General features: G+C 37.1%; 1 protein-coding gene across 5 annotated transcripts in view; it reads left to right on the top strand.

Annotated features, from left to right (window-relative positions):
- The window catches only part of LOC127811523 (uncharacterized), a 93124-nt gene that overhangs the window by 52372 nt on the left and 20535 nt on the right, over positions 1–20217 (top strand). For all 5 annotated transcript variants that reach the window (XR_008025708.1, XM_052351455.1, XM_052351454.1 and 2 more), the window contains 8 exons: positions 2388–2415; positions 2564–2686; positions 4748–4859; positions 5038–5075; positions 5212–5265; positions 19206–19274; positions 19458–19574; positions 20067–20135. Coding sequence is in view for 4 of the 5 variants with exons in the window: in XM_052351455.1 (XP_052207415.1) it covers positions 2388–2415; positions 2564–2686; positions 4748–4859; positions 5038–5075; positions 5212–5265; positions 19206–19274; positions 19458–19574; positions 20067–20135 (610 nt within the window). In the remaining variant the exon portion in view is untranslated. The remainder of the gene's footprint in view (positions 1–2387; positions 2416–2563; positions 2687–4747; positions 4860–5037; positions 5076–5211; positions 5266–19205; positions 19275–19457; positions 19575–20066; positions 20136–20217) is intronic.

The following is a 20217-nucleotide window of genomic DNA, read 5'->3' as shown; positions in this document are numbered from 1 at the left end:
TGTTCGAGTCCAATTTGATTGGTATGAAACTGAAAGCGTTCACCGTAGTTGCAAATTCAGACTTTGCGACAGATGATAATGAGGAGGATGAATGAGGTGGAAGAGAGGAGGAAGAACTCTGGTCAAGATTGGATGCCATAGACACAAGTCATATAGCTCTGATACCATGTAAAAGCAATTAGGGCATTATGAAACCTGGGGAACAAATTAACGAAATGAGAGAGAAAGAAGAAATGCTCTCGAGCACTTTCAATTGAGAGAATGAAGAATGAACTCAACATTACAAGAGGGAGTCTCGCTGAGTTTATATATTGCTAAGCTTAGCCACTAAGCTAATCACCGCCAAACTAATTAGCTATCAATACATGCATCATATATATCAAGACACAATAGCTAACTAACAACAACACAATAGATAATGAAAACTGAAATGAACTCAAGCAAGTTCTTCCACAACATCAAGGATTCTACTGATGTTATAGTTGGATTATATCAAGGATTGCATATCTAGGCAGAAGTACCTTGTTGTATGCTACTTGCATATGACAGTGTTGATGGATAAAATAAAAGAAGGCATGGATACTAAGCTTAGGATATGGAGGAATTCTTTAGAATTTGATATTTTAAGTTAAATAGATTGAAAATAGAATATGCAGGATGCAAGTTTAGTAAAAATATAATTGTGGATGGAGTTATGGTAAAACTTAAGGATCCAATCATACCAAGAAAAGATCATTCAGATATCTTGGACCAATCATCCAAAAATGAGAAGATCAATAAAAATGATACCCATAGAAAAATAAGGTAAGATGGTTAAAATGGAAAAGTGCATATGGAGTTTTTTGTGATAATAAGATTCCTTTAAGACCAAAAGAAAAATTCTATAGAATAATTGTAATACCTCAAGAATCCAGAGAAGGGTAGTATATATCGAGGATAACTAAGGAAGGAAACAACACTAGCTGGATACCTTTTGGGGTGAATGTAGGCAAATAACTCTCGGGTTAAGCGTACTTAAGCTGGGAAAGCTCAAGGATGGGTGACCTCTTGAGAAGTTCGTGTAGGCCCATCAGGGTAAGTTGCTCTGGTCATTCCTATCGCTCGATACGGGATGTTACAGGTGGTATCAGAGCCGACCCTTGGTAAAGGCGGTCCGATGAGAGCGGGTAGTGGCGTCGGGGCTTGAGAGCCTGTACAAGGAGCGGCTTTTGATAGGCTTCTAGGATAGTAGCCCCCAAAGGGGAGAAGATCTGGGACCAGTTGTAAGGTCGCATGACGAGAATGTCATGTGCTCAAGGAGGGGAGAATGCAATACCCCAATAGCCCAGAGAAGGGTAGTATATATCGAGGATAAGTAAGGAAAGAAACAACACTAGTTGGATACTTTTTGGGCTGAATGTAGGTAAAGAACTCCCAGGTTAAGCATGCTTGAGCTGGAGAAGCTCAAAGATGTGTGACCCATTGGGAAGTTCGCGTAGACCCATCAAGGTAAGTTGTTCTGGTCCTTCCTATCGCTCGATGCGAAATGTTACAATAATCATAAGACAAAATTTGTTGTATGTGTAGAGTGTTGGGTAGAAAAACATCAGCATGTGCGAATTATGAGTATAATAGGGGTGAGGATGTTAAGATGGGTGTGCAACCATACAAGAAAAAAATAAAATTAGAAATAAGGTTGTTTGTAATGAGGTTGGAGTGCTATTAAAAATAATATGCTTGAGACATGATTAAGATTTTTGTCTTGTGAGAAGAAGACCAATAGAGACTCTTATGAGGAGAGTGGATGGAATGGAACAAGTATATAGATGGAAATGTCGAGCAAGATGGAAGTAAGGTAGGATTAATACTTCATATTTTGTTATTTGCTATATATCCAAGAAGCTACCTAGCATTGTCTGGCATTGGTCTCATATTGTATCAATGACAAATTTGGTATCTTATCCTGTAGGGTTTTGACAACCTTGGTTAATATCATGTGCAAGTTTTGACTCCTAAAATATTGTTATTGATGTGGCATCTTTTTTTTTTTTATGTGAAAAATTGTGAAGTTTTCTTTGTTCACTGTATTTTGAGAAGCTGAAGTAATGAAATTCCTCTTTGCCGACAATTTGTTCTCAGTTTCACTGAACAGATCCTCTCAAGTGTCTCTGAATTCCCCCCCCCCCCCTCCAACTAGGTGTCCTTGTTGATTTCGTGACCTAGAATTTCTAGGTGTGATTAGAGTTATCAGCATGGTTGTTTCCTCATTGGCCAGAGTATTTTCCTGGTGGTGATTATGATAGCAAATCCAGAAAAAATAAGTGCATCACATACATCTGCAACTGTTTAACAGATAATTGATGTTACTTATAGATGAATTCTAACTTACTGCAATTTGTTTTCTGTAGAGAGGATGAAATTGATGATATCCAGAAGGTACTGATCCACATTTGATTTTTTTTTTTTTTGGGTTCGGCAAATAATGCATTTGATGTAACTTATTTTTTTATATTGATTTAATTTATTGATATAATTTGTTGAAAATAGATGTTTAGGTCTCTTATCGAAATCTATTTTCTTACAGGAAATTGCAGTTCTATCACAATGCCGATCGCCTTATATTACAGAGTACTATGGGTCCTATCTGAACCAAACCAAACTATGGATAATAATGGAATACATGGCTGGTGGTTCTGTTGCTGATCTAGTAGGTTACTTATATTGATTTGTATCATGGGGTTAAGATTTTAAATACTTGAATTAATGTTTCACTTTTCTATAGCCTAATGTGTATCCTTATGAATCAGAATCCCAGCATCGTAGTGTTTCTTATTGCTTTTTACCAGAGTAAGTCATCAATTATGATGGTGATTCTTATGTCATAGTTGCATGAATTGGAATGTTGTAGATAAAACACCCAAAATATAATCTCATTAGGTGGGATCAGCCACATGGATTCTAGCTTGCCAAATCAGGATGTTTAGATGTTGAGGAATTTTATGGTAATGCAAGCAGTAGTTTTTTCCACTTACTATGATTACTTTTATGCAGAAGATACTTAATGGAAAAGTAGAACTCAAACAAGATAGAAATTGGCCTTACAATAGGTTGTTAGATTACCTAATTTTGGCTCTACTTAAAAAATATTATGGAGTAGCATAATATGTGTGGGTGGGCCAGTGTTCCAAGAGCATTATTGTTGGAGGCTAAAAGGTTCAGAATGAAATAAAATTTTATATGTATGCTATATTTTTAATTTAGAATGGAAACTCAACTCTTTTAGAGGCATACTCTATACATGTTGTGTATGCATATTATTCAATAATTCAAATTTAAAGTGAAAAATTTAGATGATATGGTCAAACGTGAGTTATTATTACTTTCTGTCATCAGGTCAAAGTTATAGTATGAGTCCTTAAGAATATGAGATCCACAAATTATCAATAGAGAGGATGATGAGGTTTTGCAGCAATAGTAATCAGATGATTGCTCCTTCATGTTGGAATGCCCCTTTGTTTCCTACATCATAAACTGTATTCTAGTCAGCCACTTATGAGTGTCTAAACTCAAAACTGACCTGAGGTTTGTCTACCGTTTTCCATTGATCTAATTAATTGGGGTATATTTGAAATTGTGTTCTATGGCTTGTTAGTTCATATTTATTGGAAGATAAACTTTCAAAGTATAATCAGTTAACTTGTGGTGATTCCAAATTTCTTGTTCTAATGCTGGTGCAACTTTTTAACATCAATGAGAACTTTTAGATGTATAGCTTAATGCACCTTGGACCTGCATTGCCAATTTAAGGGTACTAGTTTTTTTAAAGAATCATGCATACTGTTCTAGTCTAATGGTGGCTCTTACCTCTAAGGTTTTGGAGAATTTTGCTGACCCATATATCTTATAGAAACTTGATTCTTTCTTGGTTCTATGAAGAACAGAAGGTCGTCACCTGCCTTAGAATATTCTCTCAATTGTGTCACTGGTTAAAATCCTGTAACCTTCTGATTGGAAGCATTTCCTGGACATGAATAAGATGAAAGGAAGGAAACGGATGAAATTTTAAGGATCTGTTCCAGTTCTTTGTGTTGAACTTCAAACTAAATCCATACAGTATTGCCCTGAAGTCAATGCTGTCATCTTCATGTTTTTAGTCCCTCTTTCAAAGCTCCAGTTTGGCTGACAAGTCTGCTTCGTCGTGCTTATGTATTTGGGCCTGATTTATTTTGATATTTTATCTCCTAGCTCACAAATTTACTGGCCAAAACTTTTGAGCTGAGCTTCCACTAATCTGTTTGTACCTTTCTGAGGAAGTGAGAAACATGAATACCACCCCCTCTTCATAATTGTTTATACTTTTCTAATTTTTCTGGCAATGAAATCATTAGGGGCTTCCAATAATCTTTCTTTTTCTCCTTTTCTCTTCTTTTTCTCCTTTTCTTCCTATTGTGCAGTGATGTTTAGAATGAGTGTTGAAGGATTTGATTTGTTTCTCAATAGTCCATCTATCTATGGTATATCAATTTGTCTAGGAATAAAGAATCAAATTATAAATTTGGCCTAACAATTTCAGCTAATGCTAGTCTTCGGGTATACTTGATTCCCAAAAAAATGGTGTATCGGATTGTCATTGTGTTATTTTCTGCATTGTTCAACAATTGAGCTTGCATTTTCTTCCTATTTTCCTCTGTGTGCACTGAGTATGTTTGGGTGTATATAATTGGACCGGAATTGCAATTTTAACATGCTGATGATACTGTTTATTCAGATTCAACCCGGTCAGCCACTGGATGAGATGTCTATAGCTTGCATTTTGCTTGACTTGTTGCATGCGATTGAATATCTCCACAATGGAGGGAAAATTCACAGAGATATTAAAGGTTCTCCATGAAATTTATTTGCTATTGAGAAAATTCTCATGAATCTTATATTAAAAGCATACATGCTTTTCCTTGGAAAACCTTTTTTCTCTTCAGTTTATTATATTATTTTCCTTGTATGGTATGTCCTCTTATGTTAATGTTGTTATGTTGACAAAACTTATATTCCATCTTGCAGCGGCAAACATTTTGTTGACAGAGAATGGTGATGTTAAGGTACATTCTTCTTTATGTTCAAGCAAGCTGGTTATTCAGTGTAGTTATTTGCACTTGGCCTAAGTAATTGTGTCATTTTATGGTTGGACTTAACAATGAGTTGTAGTTGCCAAGTTCACATTTCGATTGGTAATAGGTTGCTGACTTTGGTGTTTCTGCACAATTAACACGGACAATATCAAGAAGAAAGGTACAGTTTCCATCTCTTAGACTGTATTCTTGGTCCAAGTTGCTGATGAGTTCTTTCTGTACCTTCTGTGTCTGTTCTTTTTTGTCAAGATTTGTAGATTTTAAGGACCCTGTTAACAGGAGTGCTCTGATATTGGTAAGGATAGATCTACTTCATGCTGTGCACATATAAGAGGAGGCACCGAACTATTAGACGTAGGCAGTTTATTCTCAGTTGCTTATGTGGTTAGTTTTAATTTTGTTTCTGTAGAAATTGGCACAGAATATGTCGGAAGAACTGAAGAATATTATTTCTCTCAATTGAATATGAACACTGAATTACATTCCCTACTAATAGAGAAGAAGAATACAATATAAGAAAGCTACAAAAAAGGAAAGATATGCTGTACACTATACAAGGAAATCAAAAAGATACAAATACAAGAATAGGAAATATCTAAATCAGAACTTGTTTCTAAATTTTGGAGATAGTATCTGTCTCAATTTAGGAAGATTAGCCCAAGATATCATCATCCAATTTCCTCATAAGCTTTGAGAATCAATCAACAGTTTCAACAAACAGCAATGTTTGCTTAGTTTGTTACAGCCACCTGTCAGTAAGAGTTAATTTGTTAGAGATTCTGATGAGTAATATATAAACTCAACAAGTCCCATTGTATCATTAAGATTCAGATTTAAGTGTTTCAGATTCAGTCTTTTATTCTAAAATTTTTGCTTTTTTTCTTTCTTCTCTTTACATGGTATCTGAGCCAAAGATAAATATTAATGGGGAGAGACCATGACCAATCCTCGAGTTCAACATCTCAAAATCTTCACTCTAATCACAATTGCAATATGATTTTTCCTCAATTGCGAAAGCATTGAACTATAATCCAGTACAATTGGAGACAAATAATTATGTCTTTTGGAAGGCTCAAATTCTTGCCACAATTAGAGCATTTGACCTAATCCAGTTCATCATTCAATTGGAGAAATCTCCTCTGAAGTATGTTCCAGGTTCAGGGTTCAGTAATCCAGATGGTCAGAAGGTTAATGAAGAATATCTTGCATGGCTTAGGTCCAATCTGGTTGTTTCCAACTATTGGAAGAAGTTGTAATCCATTAGGAGTCTTGGAAGATAATCTCATGGAAGAAGAAGGATTCCAGAATTTAAAAGTTGTATCTAGGAGATAAAGTTAACTATTTTTAGGACTCTTTGTGTATAAAGTTCGATTACCATTGAATGAATTGGATCACGGTAGTTTTCATTCAAGTTTTTACCAAAATTCTTCATGGTATCAGAGCCATGGTTTGTGGCAGTATATCAGAAGTTCTACTTCAACTAGAACTCATTTATCGTCATGATGGCCGAGAACTCTACACCAAGTGAGAGTTCAGCCTCTGATCCTCCCTCCCAGGTTAAGAATTATCAGATTCCAGTCTCTACAACAGCTCTCAATAGCCATACTCTCCAAATAACCGTGCATAAGCTCAATGGAACCAATTTTCGTGAATGGTCCCAATCAGTTATGCTTGTGGTTAAAGGGAAAGGCAAGATGGGCTATCTGACCGGAGGGATAGAAAAACTGAGTGCAGAAGCAACAACTTATGGAGTCTGGGAAGCAGAAAATGCCACATTCATGGCATGGCTAATAAACTCCATGGAGCTAAAGATTGGTAGGACATACTTGTTCTACAAGACGGCGAGCGAGATTTGGAAGGCTGTCAAGGAGATATATTCGGATCTTGAGAACACAACACAAAGTTTTCAAGTCCGAACCACAAAGCAAGGTAATAACTCGGTCACTGAGTATTATAATACCTTAGTTGAATTGTGGCTAGAGATGGATCTCTTTTATGAGATCATTTGGGAGTGTTCAGCGGATGGAATGAAGTATGATAAAATGATGGAAAAAGAGAGAGTATTTGATTTTCTATATTGCCTAAATTCGGATCTAGATGAAGTAAGGGGCAAGTTGCTTGGTACTAAACCATTCCCATCTCCAAAAGTGTTTGGTGAAGTAAGAAGAGAAGAAAGTAGGAAACAAGTGATGTTGTCTTATGCTGGACATGCAGGAAACGAAGGATACTCAGCATTGAGTATGTCACGAGGAAAGGCCTCTGCCTCCACAAAAGGTGAAATACATAGAGAAAAACAGTGGTGTGACCACTGCAATAAACCCTATCATACTAGGGAAACCTGTTGGAAGATACATGGAAAGCCAGCTTCGTGGAAACCAAAGAATCAACGTAAAGGTGGTAAATCCGCATATGTTACAGAAACGGAGAAAAGTAACTCAAATATGCCTACTCTTACAGACGATTAGTTAGAGGCTCTTTGGCAATTACTAAATCATTCTAAAGGAAAAGGGAGTTCGGAAGTAACTAATAATCTTGAGATACCTTTGGCAAGGCAAGGTAATATATGCTACTCTCTCCTATCTAAAAGATCGTATACTAATTGTTGGATTGTAGATACGGGAGCTACTGTCCATACGACAGGATCCTTGGAAACCTTATCTAATTTTGAACCTGTGGATCAAGAAATAACAGTTTTGCTAGTTGATGGTTCAAAATCCTCAGCCCAAGGAAAGGGAAAGGCTTACATATCAGGCCTAAGCTTAGATACGGTACTCTATGTACCAAATCTGAGATGCAACCTGATATCAGTAAGCAAATTAGAAATTGCTCAGTAACTTTTTTCTCCTCTTATTGTGTTTTTCAGGACATAACCTCGAGGATGATGATTGGCAAGGCTAAGGAAAGAAGAGGATTATATCAAATAAATCAGCTTGAATCTCCTATAGAGTCTAGGTTATTTTTTCAAAACATGTTAGCTTTAGTTTTAGAGTCAGAATTGATGTTATTGCATCAAAGATTAGGGCATCCTAGCTTAGAATATCTCAAGTTTTTGTATCCAGATCTTCCCAATAAACTTAAGACTTTCAATTGTGAGGATTGTATCCTTGCAAAGAAAACTAAGAGTTCTCATCCTAAACATGCTTACAAACCATCAAAACCATTTCACTTGATTCGTAGTGACATTTGGTGACCAACTAGGATATCCAACATAACAAATACCCGGTGGTTCATTACTTTTATTGATGATCATACAAGAATGTGTTGGGTTTTCCTTATGAAAGACAAATCTGAAACCTATCTTGTGTTCAAAAGGTTTCATCAAATGGTCTTAAATGTTTTCCAAACCTCCATTCATGTTCTAAGAACAAACAATGGCCGAGAATATTTTTCAAACGAATTCAATCAATACCTAGATGAGCATGGTATTATTCACCAAAGCTCATATCCTTACAACCCTCAACAAAATGGGATTGCAGAAAGAAAAAACCGGCACCTTCTTGAAACAGCCAGGTCTTTGATGTTTGCTAGATCAGTTCCTAACAACTATTAGGGGGAAGCTGTCCTGACATCTGCCTATCCCATCAATAGGCTACCCTAAAAAATTCTCAGCCTTTCTTCAAACACCATCAGCCTCAAAAAAGTACCAACAACCTAGAAGATATATGGAGTACTCTATTGCCTATATCTGGTCATCTTCATCCCAATTCTCTTCGTGAGCTATCAAAAAAACCTGAGAATTCTCAGGATGATCCTAATCTAAAGATTGATTCTATCAATCCACTCTCAGATCATCCAAGGAGAGAAGGAGAAAATATTGAGACCTGTAGGGAAGATCAAGCTAAAAATAAACCTCCTCTCCAGGTTTACTCAAGAAGACCTCAGAATCCTCAGCCTACACATTCATCTGACTTGGGGATAAGTCCATAAAATGTTGAAGAAGGCAGGGTGGCAACCGAGAGCAGAGGTGAAGATGACCTTGGAATTTCAATTGCCCTAAGAAAAGGAGTAATAGCCTGTACAAAATATCCCATCTCAAATCACTTGGGATACTCAAAATTGTCTCCTCTATACCGAGCATTTACTGCAAGTCTAGATTAGGAGGTTATTCCTACAAATATTAATCAGGCTCTACAAAATAAGAACTAGAAGGGAGCTGTTGTGGAAGAAATGACAGCTTTGGAGAAAAATAATACCTGGGAAGTGATTGAGCTACCAGAGGGAAAGAGAGCAGTGGGAAGCAAGTGGGTCTTCACCATAAAGTATAGATCTGATGGAAATTGACCGATACAGGGCAAGGCTTGTTGCACAAGGGTTTACCCAAACCCATGGCCTAGATTATGATGAAACCTTCGCACCAGTGGCAAAATTGAACTCCATCCGGGTGTTATTGCCCTTGGCTGTAAATCTAGACTGGAGATTACACTAGCTAGATGTAAAAAATGCATTTTTAAATGGAGAGCTGGAAGAAGAGATCTACATGAGACTTCCACCAGGTTTTGAAAAAGGCAGCACTAAAGGAAAGGTAGAAATCACTCTATGGGCTTAAACAATCTCCTAGAGCTTGGTTTAAAAGGTTTAGTGATACTCTATATACACTCGGGTACAAGCAAGGCCAAGCTGACCACACTCTCTTTACTAAAGTCGAAGAAAATGGAAAAAGAACTATCTTGATAGTATATGTGAATGATATTGTCATCACAGGGGACAATTTGCAGGAGATTGAGAGGTTGAAGCAACAGCTGAGGCAAGTGTTTGAAGTAAAGAACTTAGGGGAATTAAGATATTTCCTTGGATTGGAAGTAGCTAGGAGCAGTGAAGGCATATTTATATCTCAGAGAAAATGCACTCTGGACTTGCTATAAGAAATAGGAAAAATGGGTTGCAAACCGGCAAGTACTCCCCTAGAGCCAAATTGGAAAAATAAGGAAGAGAATGGAGACTATTTGGTAGATAAAGCGAGGTATCAAAGGTTGGTAGGAAAGCTGATTTATTTATCTCACACTAGGCCAAATATAGCCTATGCTGTGAGCATTATTAGTCAGTATATGCACCAACCAAGCAAGAGACATCTTGAGGCAGTCTATCACATTCTTAGATACTTCAAAGGGACACCTGGGATAGGGCTGTTATTCAAGAAAAATCAAGACAGGAGGTTTGTTGGCTTTGCTGATTCAGATTGGGCCAAATCAATTGAAGATAGCAGATCAATGTTCGGGTATTGCACCAAAGTTTGGGGCAATTTAGTAACCTGGAGGAGCAAAAAACAACCAATTGTAGCGAGGAGCAGTGCGGAAGCGGAATACCGGGCCATTTCTCAAGGAATTTGTGAGGTAATTTGGTTAGAAAAATTAATGAGTGACCTGTCTATGCCTATGTCATCATCTAATGTGTTATATAGTGATAGCCAATCATTTATTAACATTGTGAACAACCCGGTTCAGCATGACCGAATGAAGTATGTCAGAATTGACAGGCACTTTGTTAAGCAAGAGATAGAAGAAGGAGGCATAAAACTGATGTATATCCCTACAGCAAATCAGGAGGCAGATATCTTAACTAAAGCCATGCAAAAATAGGGTTTTGAAATCCTTAGAAGCAAGCTGGGAATGATGAGCATCTATTCCTCTACTTGGGGGAGGGTGTTGGAAGAAGTTGTAATCCATCAAGAGTCTTGGAAGATAATCTCACGGAAGAAGAAGGATTCCAGAATTTAAAAGTTGTAGATTATCATGTTAGCTGTAAATTGAGTTGTAATCTTTCCCTATTTTATAGGAGAATATCTAGGAGATAAGTTAGCTAATATTTAGGAGATAGATGGGCTGGTATCTAGGAGATAAAGTTAACTATTTTTAGGACTCTTTGTGTATAAAGTTCGATTACCATTGAATGAATTGGATCACGGTAGTTTTCATTCAAGTTTCTACCAAAATTCTTCACCAACAATCTGCAAAGAAGTGCTAGCTTAGGTTATTCACTGTGAGACTTCATCAGAACTATGGTATCTTCTTGAAAATTTATACTTATAACAAACTATAGCAAAATCTTTTAGCTAAAACAACTTGGATCAACTAAGAAAGGTTCTATGACAGTAAATGAGTATATTCTGAAGATTAAGACAATTGGACATGTTCTTTCTGCAATTGGTGAGCCTATATTTGATAAAGATCTACTTTTGGTTGTTGTTAGTGGTTTAGATTCTGATTACGAGACTCTTCTCTCTTGCATCACGTCTCAAATGGGTGAGATAAATCTTGAAAAAGTTCAATATCTTCTACTTATGCATGAACAGAGATTATGTAGAATTCAGTTAATTCCTTTGATGGAAATATTTCAATCAATGTTGCTTCTAATTAATCACAAAATGGAAGAGGTGGATGTCACAGCCTGAGGGCACTACTGTAATTGGGGGAGCGATAAGATTGTAATTAGGAGTTGGTATATTGGTAATTAGAGCCCAAGCACACATGGCCACTTGGGTCCTAACTGTTGAGAGCTCATAATGGGACTTTGTCACAGCCCAAGGGCACTACTGTAATTAAGGGAGGGATGAGATTGTAATTAGGAGTTGGTATATTGCTAATTAGAGCCCAAGCGCACATGGACACTTGGGTCTTAACTGTCGAGAGCTTGTAATGGGAATTTATCATAGCTCGAGGACACTACTGTAATTAGGGGAGGGATGGGATTGTAATTAGGAGTTGGTATATTGGTAATTAGAGCCCAAGCACACATGGCCACTTTGGTCCTAACTGTCGAGAGTTTGTTATGAGAATTCTCTAGAATGTAACTCTCCTATAAATAAGATGATCATGAGAGGATGGGAATTATGTGAGGTTTATTCCACTGATCTTCCCCCCCCCCCCTCTCTCTCTCTGTTTTCTTCTCTTGAATTTTCTCAGTTCTCCTTCTCGCCAATTCAATCTCTTCCTCAATTACAGAAGAGGCCCCTTTGTCAGATTCAGGTGTGACAATTGATATCAAAGCCAGCGATTTGGCTGGAGCATTGGACATGGCTAAGGACCCGATCCAAATTGGCCTAGTCAAGAACTGGCCCAAACAGGGGCTGAAACTTCATATTTATATTCTTTTAGGACTTTAGTTCTACTTCATATTTTAGAGTTTTATTTCTTTTAGAATTCTAGTTGGGTTTTTTTTGCAATATTACGTGGAATGGCCGAACACTATATATACTTATTAGTTAGGGTTTGTAAACAGTTTTTTCCCAATTAAACTTTCTACAAGCATATTTGATTTTATCAACCAGACAGATTCAGTTTTGCGCCTACTTGAGAATCAAGTTTCAGTCATTGAAGCTTGTTTTTTTTAAGAGTTTATTTTGAGTGTTTATTCTCTACACACGCACTACACGTTGCGTTCATTCTCTCCCAACAGAGAGCACAAAATTAGTTGCAACGAAAGGGGATCACCAAGCTGATGCGGTTTGACTACATTATTCAGTATAGAAAGGGGAAGGAAAATTTGGTAGTAGATGCACTATCAAAAAGGGAGAACACAGCTAGCTGCCATGCTATATTAGCCTTGGTTCCTGATTGGGCACAAGGCATAACAAGCAGTTATGAGCAGACTACATGAATCAATGAGATACTGACTAGGCTGGCAGTACAACCCCAAGAGGAGTTAGAGTATACTTTCAAAGGGGGATTGCTAAGATACCAAGGCAGGGTGGTCATTGGGGAGGATGATCAACTATGGAAACGTATCCTCCAATCACTGCATGACTCCCCATATAGGAGGGCATTCGGGGTTGAATGTGACTTATCACCAGGTAAGGCAACTTTTTTATTAGCCCAAGGCTTAAAAAGGATGTAACAAAGTATGTGCTACAAGGCACCATTTGTCAAAGGTGCAAACATGAACAAGTACCCTATCCGAGTCTCCTTCAACCATTGGAGATACTTTTCCAAGCTTGGGAACAGATCTCTATGGATTTTGTAGAAGGTTTGCCTAGGTTTGAGGGATTTGACACTATTTTAGTGGTAATTGATAGAATGACGAAATTCAACCACTTCATCACTCTAATGCACCCGTTTATTGCTACAGAGGTGGCTAGGAAACTAATGGACTTGATGTTGAAGTTACATGGATTACCAAGGGCAATTGTCTCCGATAGAGATAAGATATTTTCAAGTTAGTTTTTGAAAATCTTGTTCCAGGGGTTGGGAATAGGGTTGCAGTTGTCATCAGCTTATCATCCAGAAACTAATGGACAAATAGAGTGAGTAAATACGTGCCTAGAGACATATTTAAGATGTCTATGCTTAACCAAACGAAAGAGTTGGAGTAGGTGGATGGCAGTGGCACAATGGTGGTATAACATCAACTTCCATACAGCCCACAAGAGAACTCCATTTGAAACACCCTTTGGGTATCCATCCCCTATAATCCCGATTGTCATGCATTACACTCCAGCTGAAACCTCAACTAATCAGTACCTAGAGGCAAGGTAGGAGTCACTGCAAGTTATAAAGAAGGAGCTCACTATGGCACAACAGAGAATGAAGCAGATGGCTAATAGACACCGCTCGGATAGGACCTTCGAGGTAGGAGAGGAGGTCTATTTGAAGGTTAAAAGGTTTCAACAACACCTTTTCAATAAGGGTCCTACATCTAAAATAAGCCCAAGTACTATGGGCCTTCAGGATCACTGCCCAGATAAGGCCAATGGCCTATCGGTTATAACTTCTTGAAGGAGTAGGGCTGCACCCCATGTTCCATGTATCCCTCTTGAAGAAGGTAGTGGGAACAACTGAGGAAGTTAGTAGGGAGGTTCCTGAACTGGTTAAAGATAGGATTATGGAGGTGGAGTCCCAAGCAGTGCTGGACAAAAGGGTGATCTACAAGGATTCCATTCCCGTCACACAAGTTTTGGTGTAGTGGACACTCCTGCACCCCAACAACACCTCTTGGGAGTACTTGTCGGATCTTCTCTAGCAATATCCCAAGGTGGCTAGGCTTCTTTGATTTGTCATGGGAATTCTCTAGAATGTAACTCTCCTATAAATAAGGTCATGAGAGGATGGGGATTATGTGAGGTTTATTCCACTGATCTTTTCCCTTTCTTCCTTCTACTCGGGTCTCTCTCTCCTCTTCTCTTGAATTTTCTCAGATCTCTTTCCCGCCAATTCAATCTCTTCCTCAATTACGAAAGAGGCCTCTTTGTCAGATCTCGGGTCTGATAGTGGATTTAACAATAGAGGAAGTGGAGGAAGAGGTAGATCTGGCTAAGGAATATTTTTTGTTACCTGTGTTGTAAACCACGTGAGAGAAATTTTCAGCGTCCAAATTTAACTAGTTCTAGTAAATCTTTTGTTCAGACTGACCAGAAAGCTTATTTAGCAGCTGATAGTGGTCCTGCTGAAATGTCTTTACCTAAGGCAGGGGTTCAGGTCAATATTCACGTTTTTCTAACACATATATTGTTCAGACTGACCAGAAAGCTTATTTAGCAGCTGATAGTGGTCCTACTGAAGTGAACCTAAGGCAGGGGTTCAGTTCAATATTCACATTTTTCTAACACACCTGAAGCCTACTTTGCCTCTCTTGAAACCCTAAAGGAGTCATTTGGGTTTGTTGATTTTAAAGCAACAAATCATATCACTTCAAATCTCAACAATCTAACTCTCCATTCTTATTATCAAGGCATTGAGAAAGTTGTAGTGGGAAATGGTGAGAAGCTACCTATCAAACTTATTGGTTTTAGTTATTTGCCGACACGAACTAAATATTTTTCTACTATTTCTTCACCTAATGTTCTACATGTTCCAACAATGACTAAGAATTTAGTGAGTGTTTCTAAACTTACAAAAGAAAATAATGTTATTGTTGAGTTTTGTGCTGATTCTTGTTTGATAAAGGACAGGGAATCTAATTGTGCAACTCCAAGGCCAATTTAGAGATGAACTTTATCAACTGGCACCTGCACCTGCCTCTTCTAGAAGTTCATCCTATTTTTCAAGTTCCGTTCTAGTTTCTTGTCTAAGCTCAGTTTCAATTTCTACCACTGAAGACTCTTGTTTGTCTTCACAATTGTATTTAGGCTCCCAGCCTCTTTCTACACAGTTGAATTCTGGTTTAAAGCTTTGTAGTGCTAGATCTTTTACCGCTAGTACAGTCCCAAACAAAACTGTATGTGATATCTGGCACATTCATCTTTCTTTTTGTGATTCATGTAAATTTGGCAAATTACATCACTTACCTTTTAATGATTGTGAAATTAAAGCCTACAAACTCTTGATCTTGTCTATTATAATCTCTGGGGGCCAGCTCATCTCTCTATTTAAGTGTATAGATTCTGTGTTATCTTTGTTGATGCTTATACCAGATATACCTGGCAATATCCATAATTGTCAACAAATTAGTGCTTGGGGCCTAGGTACAAGGCAAAGCATGAGTCTTTGGCACATGAGGTGCACATTTGTTCTAAATGCTTATAAGTTATAAAGTACTTGCGCACTATTCTTTTTAATATGTACCTATAAGGAGATAGATGCAAACTCATAAAATCATAAATGACAATTTACCAACCCTATAGTAACAACTAATATTATTGCAAAAAAGTAGTTAGTTTTTTCTAACTACAAAAGAGATTAGAGGAAAGAAAAATAGAACACAAGATGCAAACAACAATTACAAGAAAACATTTAGTTTCTTCTACTTTCTTTTGCAATTAGAAGAAAGAAAAAAAAAATTACAGCAGAACAGAACACAAAAAATTACACAAAATTTAAATTGCAAAAGAAATTAGAAGAGTCAGAAAAAACAGTTGATCACACAAATAAAATATTTGTTTCATAGCAATTAGTTTCTTCTAAATTGCAACAGAAATTAGAAGACAGAAAACAAAATTAGAGTAGAACACAACAAAAAACATTTTCATCATAGAATTTGTTCTTCTAAATTGCAAAAGAAATTAAAAAGAAATAAACAAAAATGAAGCAAAACGCAGATGTGAGTAGTTCTATTGCAAGTGAACATCATTGCCAAAGGATCCTAGCAAGTGGGAGATCTGACAGACTTCCAGCTTACATAGGTAGGTTTGCCTCTCACTAATATTCAAGAATATTTAATGAAATCAACAACAAATTAACATGACAAATAGACAAGAAATAGGTTTTTAGTACAATTATATATACAAGGAATGCACCTCATGCGCCTAAGCAACGCCTCAGTGGTGATGAGGCATACAGAGCTGTGTCTTGTGCGTAGGCATGCCTTAGGTGCACGTTTGACAATTATGGCTATATCCTTTGAAATTAAAATCCGATGCTCTTGTTATCTTTATTAGATCTCTTAAATTTGTTGAACTACAGTATAACACTAAGCTCAAATCTTTTTATTTTCAGAAAATGGTAGGCTTTCTTGTCCTCATACTCACCAACAAAATGGTGTTGCAGGGAGAAAGAATAGTCACATTGCTGAAATGGGTTTAACCCTACTTGCTCATGCTTGTGTGCCCTTAAAATTTTGGGTGGAAGCATTTCAGACTACAATTTTTCTCATCAGACTATCACCACCTTCAGCTTTAAGGTTTTTTTTTTTTATCCTTTTGAGCTCCTCTATTGTAAGAAACCAGATTATTCTTCTCTTCATCTTTTTGGTTGTGCTAATTTTCCTTTCCTAAGACCTTATAATCATCTTAAGTTTGATTTTCATTCTTCTAAGTGTGTTTTCATTGGATATAGTCCTATACATGTTGGGTATAAGTGTCTACATTCTTCAGAGAAAGTTTATATTTTCAGAAATGTTCTTTTTAATGCGTCTGATTTTCCCTATAACGTTCTTTTTTCATGTTCTCCTGTTTCTTTTGTTTCCATTTCTAGTTTGCTTATTTTTCGCCTTCAGTCTTTTTCTTCTCCTTCTTATTCATCTGTAGCACAGTCTCCTGGTACTTTTCCATCCCATCAAGATGTTTTTACCTCTTCTTTGCAGCCACAGTATATTTCCTTCATCATCTGAACCTACATTACAATCTCTGCCCACTCATCATCCTAGACCAACTCATCGTATTCATCTTATGGTTGCTCATTCAAAAAGCAAGAAACTCTTCTCTACTTCTGTTCCTCAACCTCCATCTTTGTACCAATTGCCTTAGTGAATGAACTAGAACCCTGTTCAGTTAAAGCTGCTTTATCAGACCCTAGGTGGCTAAAGGCTATGCAAGAAGAGTTAGCAGCCTTACAGAATAATGGTACCTGGGAGCTTGCTCCAGAGTCTTCTAATGGGATTATTCTGAAGTATAAGGCTCGCTTGGTGGCTAAGGGTTTCCATCAAACTCTTGGTATAGACTTTTTTAAACTTTTAGTCTGCTTATTAAGCCTCCAACTATGGGAGTTTTTATTTCTTTGACAAGTCACTTTTGTTTGGGACATTCAACAGGTTGATGTTAATAATGTTTTTCTTAATGGAGATTTGACAAAAGAAGTTTATATGTCACAATGTAAGGGTTCTAAAGATCCTGCCTGTCCTGCTTATGTGTGTAAGCTTAAACCATCACACTTTGGTCTAAAACAAGCCCCTAGAAGGTATCTTAAAGGTGCAATTGGTTTGGGTCTAGTCTTTACTCCATCCAGTTTAGCTACTGAGGTGTTTACAGATGTTGACCATGCTGTATGTAAAGTTACTAGGAAATCTACTAGTGGTCTGTGTGTATACCTGGGTAATAATCTGCTTCTTTGGAGTTCAAAGAAACAGTCTGTAGTAGCAAGATCAGTTGGAGAAGCTGAATACAGAGCATTAGCTCAAGGTGTTACAGAGATATTATGGTTGAAATCGTTATTTACTGAGCTTGGCTATTCTTTCTCTAGTTCACCAGTTATTTGGTGTGATAATACAGTAGCCAAAAGCATAGCAGAAAATCCTTTGTTTCATTCTTGAACTAAGCATATTGAGATAGACATTCATTTTTGTTAGAGAAAAGGTTGAGAATGGTGGTGTAGATATCAGATATGTACTTCTGAGCATCAGACAACTGATATTTTTATGAAGGGCTTATCTAGAGATCGATTTTTATCTGTTTACAACATTGTGCTTGATGACTCTTCAGTTTGTTTTGAAGAAGAGCAGAAATTTTCACAGAATTCTTTGACAGCAGGAGCTGGCTGAGCACAGTGCTTCTAAGCAAGCAATCAGGGGTCATTTGAGGGGGAATGTTAAGGATAGAAGATGTTGTGCACATATAAGAGGACAGGAAAGGTGTTGTATTTTACTATTAGCAGCGGGCAGTTTATTTCTCAGCTGCTTACGTGGCTAGTTTTAATTTTGTTTCAACAAACAGCAATGTTTGCTCAGTTTGTTACTGCCAGCTGTTAGTAACAGTTTGTTTTTTAGAGATTCTGTTGAGTAATATATAAACTCAACAAGTCTCGTTGTATCATTCAGATTCAGATTACGAGTTTGAGATTCAGTCTTTTATTCTAAAATTATATCTCTATTTTCTCTTCTTTTCTTTCTTCTTCTTCTTTATAGATACATTACCTGGTACTAACTCCCCCTCCCCCCATCTTCTCCTCTCTTTGTGGATGCATGTGTCTCTAGTTAATTTAAAAGAAATTTTTTTGATTAATCAAATGATGAAATCCGTATTTTTGACTGCTGTTGTTGGTTAGTCTTTTTTTTTGTTTTTCTTTCCTCAGTACATTGTTAGTTATCCATTTGCAAAATAAAACTGATTTCCAGTAGAAGGTTTTTAATTGCTTCAGTTTCAATTTCCTACCATTCCGTCCTCTTACAAATGATTTTCTAACTATAATTTTTTTTCTGTTTCACCTCTCTTTTGCCCTTTGTAGAGACAGTCCTCTCTGTCTTCCATCAAGAAGGTTATGGTTGAAAATTTTGTTTTTTTATTTTGTTAAATATGTAATTTAAACTCTTATTGGGGATCTATGAAATGGATATGTTTGTTTATTAGATAATAATTCCTTCTGTCTCACAAAGTTATCCTGATCTCGATCCTTTAGTTCATCTTGATTCTGTGAAAGTTCTTAATTTTGATTATGTTTTTATACTCTTTTCATTTTTGATAAGATGGAAACATTTTCATCAAGTTGCCACTAGTTCTGCTAATGCATTTGACATCAACAGACTTTTGTAGGAACACCATTTTGGATGGCCCCAGAGGTAATTCAAAACTCAGAAGGATACAATGAGAAGGTATTCTTAAGACAGTACTGCAAGTCTTTTTCTTTTTTTTTTTGTTGGGGGCCCGCGGGGGTGGGGGCCTGTTTCCCCTCAAACTGCTCTTGTCATTCTGTCAAAGGGCCCTCCATTCAATTTTATTTTTAACCTTGTGGAGTCTTACAATTTCAATATGCTGAGAACCTTTGCTTGATCCAGGCAGATATCTGGTCTCTAGGGATAACTGCAATTGAAATGGCAAAAGGAGAACCTCCACTTGCAGATCTCCACCCCATGAGGGTTCTCTTCATTATACCTCGGGAAAATCCACCACAGGTTTGTATTGCTTGTCATTTGTTCTTTTTTCTTTTTGTCCCCCTGCTCCGTGTATAATCTTTCCATATTGTATAGGTTGGTTTCACAATATTAACTATGTGATGAAACACAACATCAATTATCTTAATTCATCACCCTCTCTTGAAACTTTTCCATATGAAAATGATGTTGAAACTTTATCTCATCATTCCCTTGCTAGAGATTGTGTTAGGAAGGCGTCCCGTGTCAAATTTTTCCACATTGTTCTTTACATGGATTTACATTATTAATGGGACTTTTAGAAGTCAATTGACGATGTGCCACTAACCCTAACTTAGTTAGGATAAGGTGCAGTTTGTGATGATGATGATGTTCTGCAGTTCTGCCTCCTCTCCCTCCCAGTTTTGTGTTATTTCATGTAATTTGTACTGTCAATGTTGATTACTGGTTTTGATTATTAAATAATTTCTCTGCCCTACTTATTTATCCAATAGTGAGTTTCATTTTGTGCAGCTGGATGAACATTTCTCTCGTCCTATGAAAGAATTTGTTTCACTGTGCTTAAAGAAGGTGCCTGCTGAGGTAAGTACTTGGTCATCCAAATACATGCACTTTTATTTTGCTCATCTAACAAAGGTGTCCCTAGCACACAAGCTCCCTGCTG

The sequence above is a fragment of the Diospyros lotus genome, chromosome 10 (assembly GCF_014633365.1).
Source record: "Diospyros lotus cultivar Yz01 chromosome 10, ASM1463336v1, whole genome shotgun sequence".
NCBI classification, from domain to species: Eukaryota; Viridiplantae; Streptophyta; class Magnoliopsida; order Ericales; family Ebenaceae; genus Diospyros; species Diospyros lotus.
This window is presented reverse-complemented; position numbering and strand designations above follow the sequence as displayed.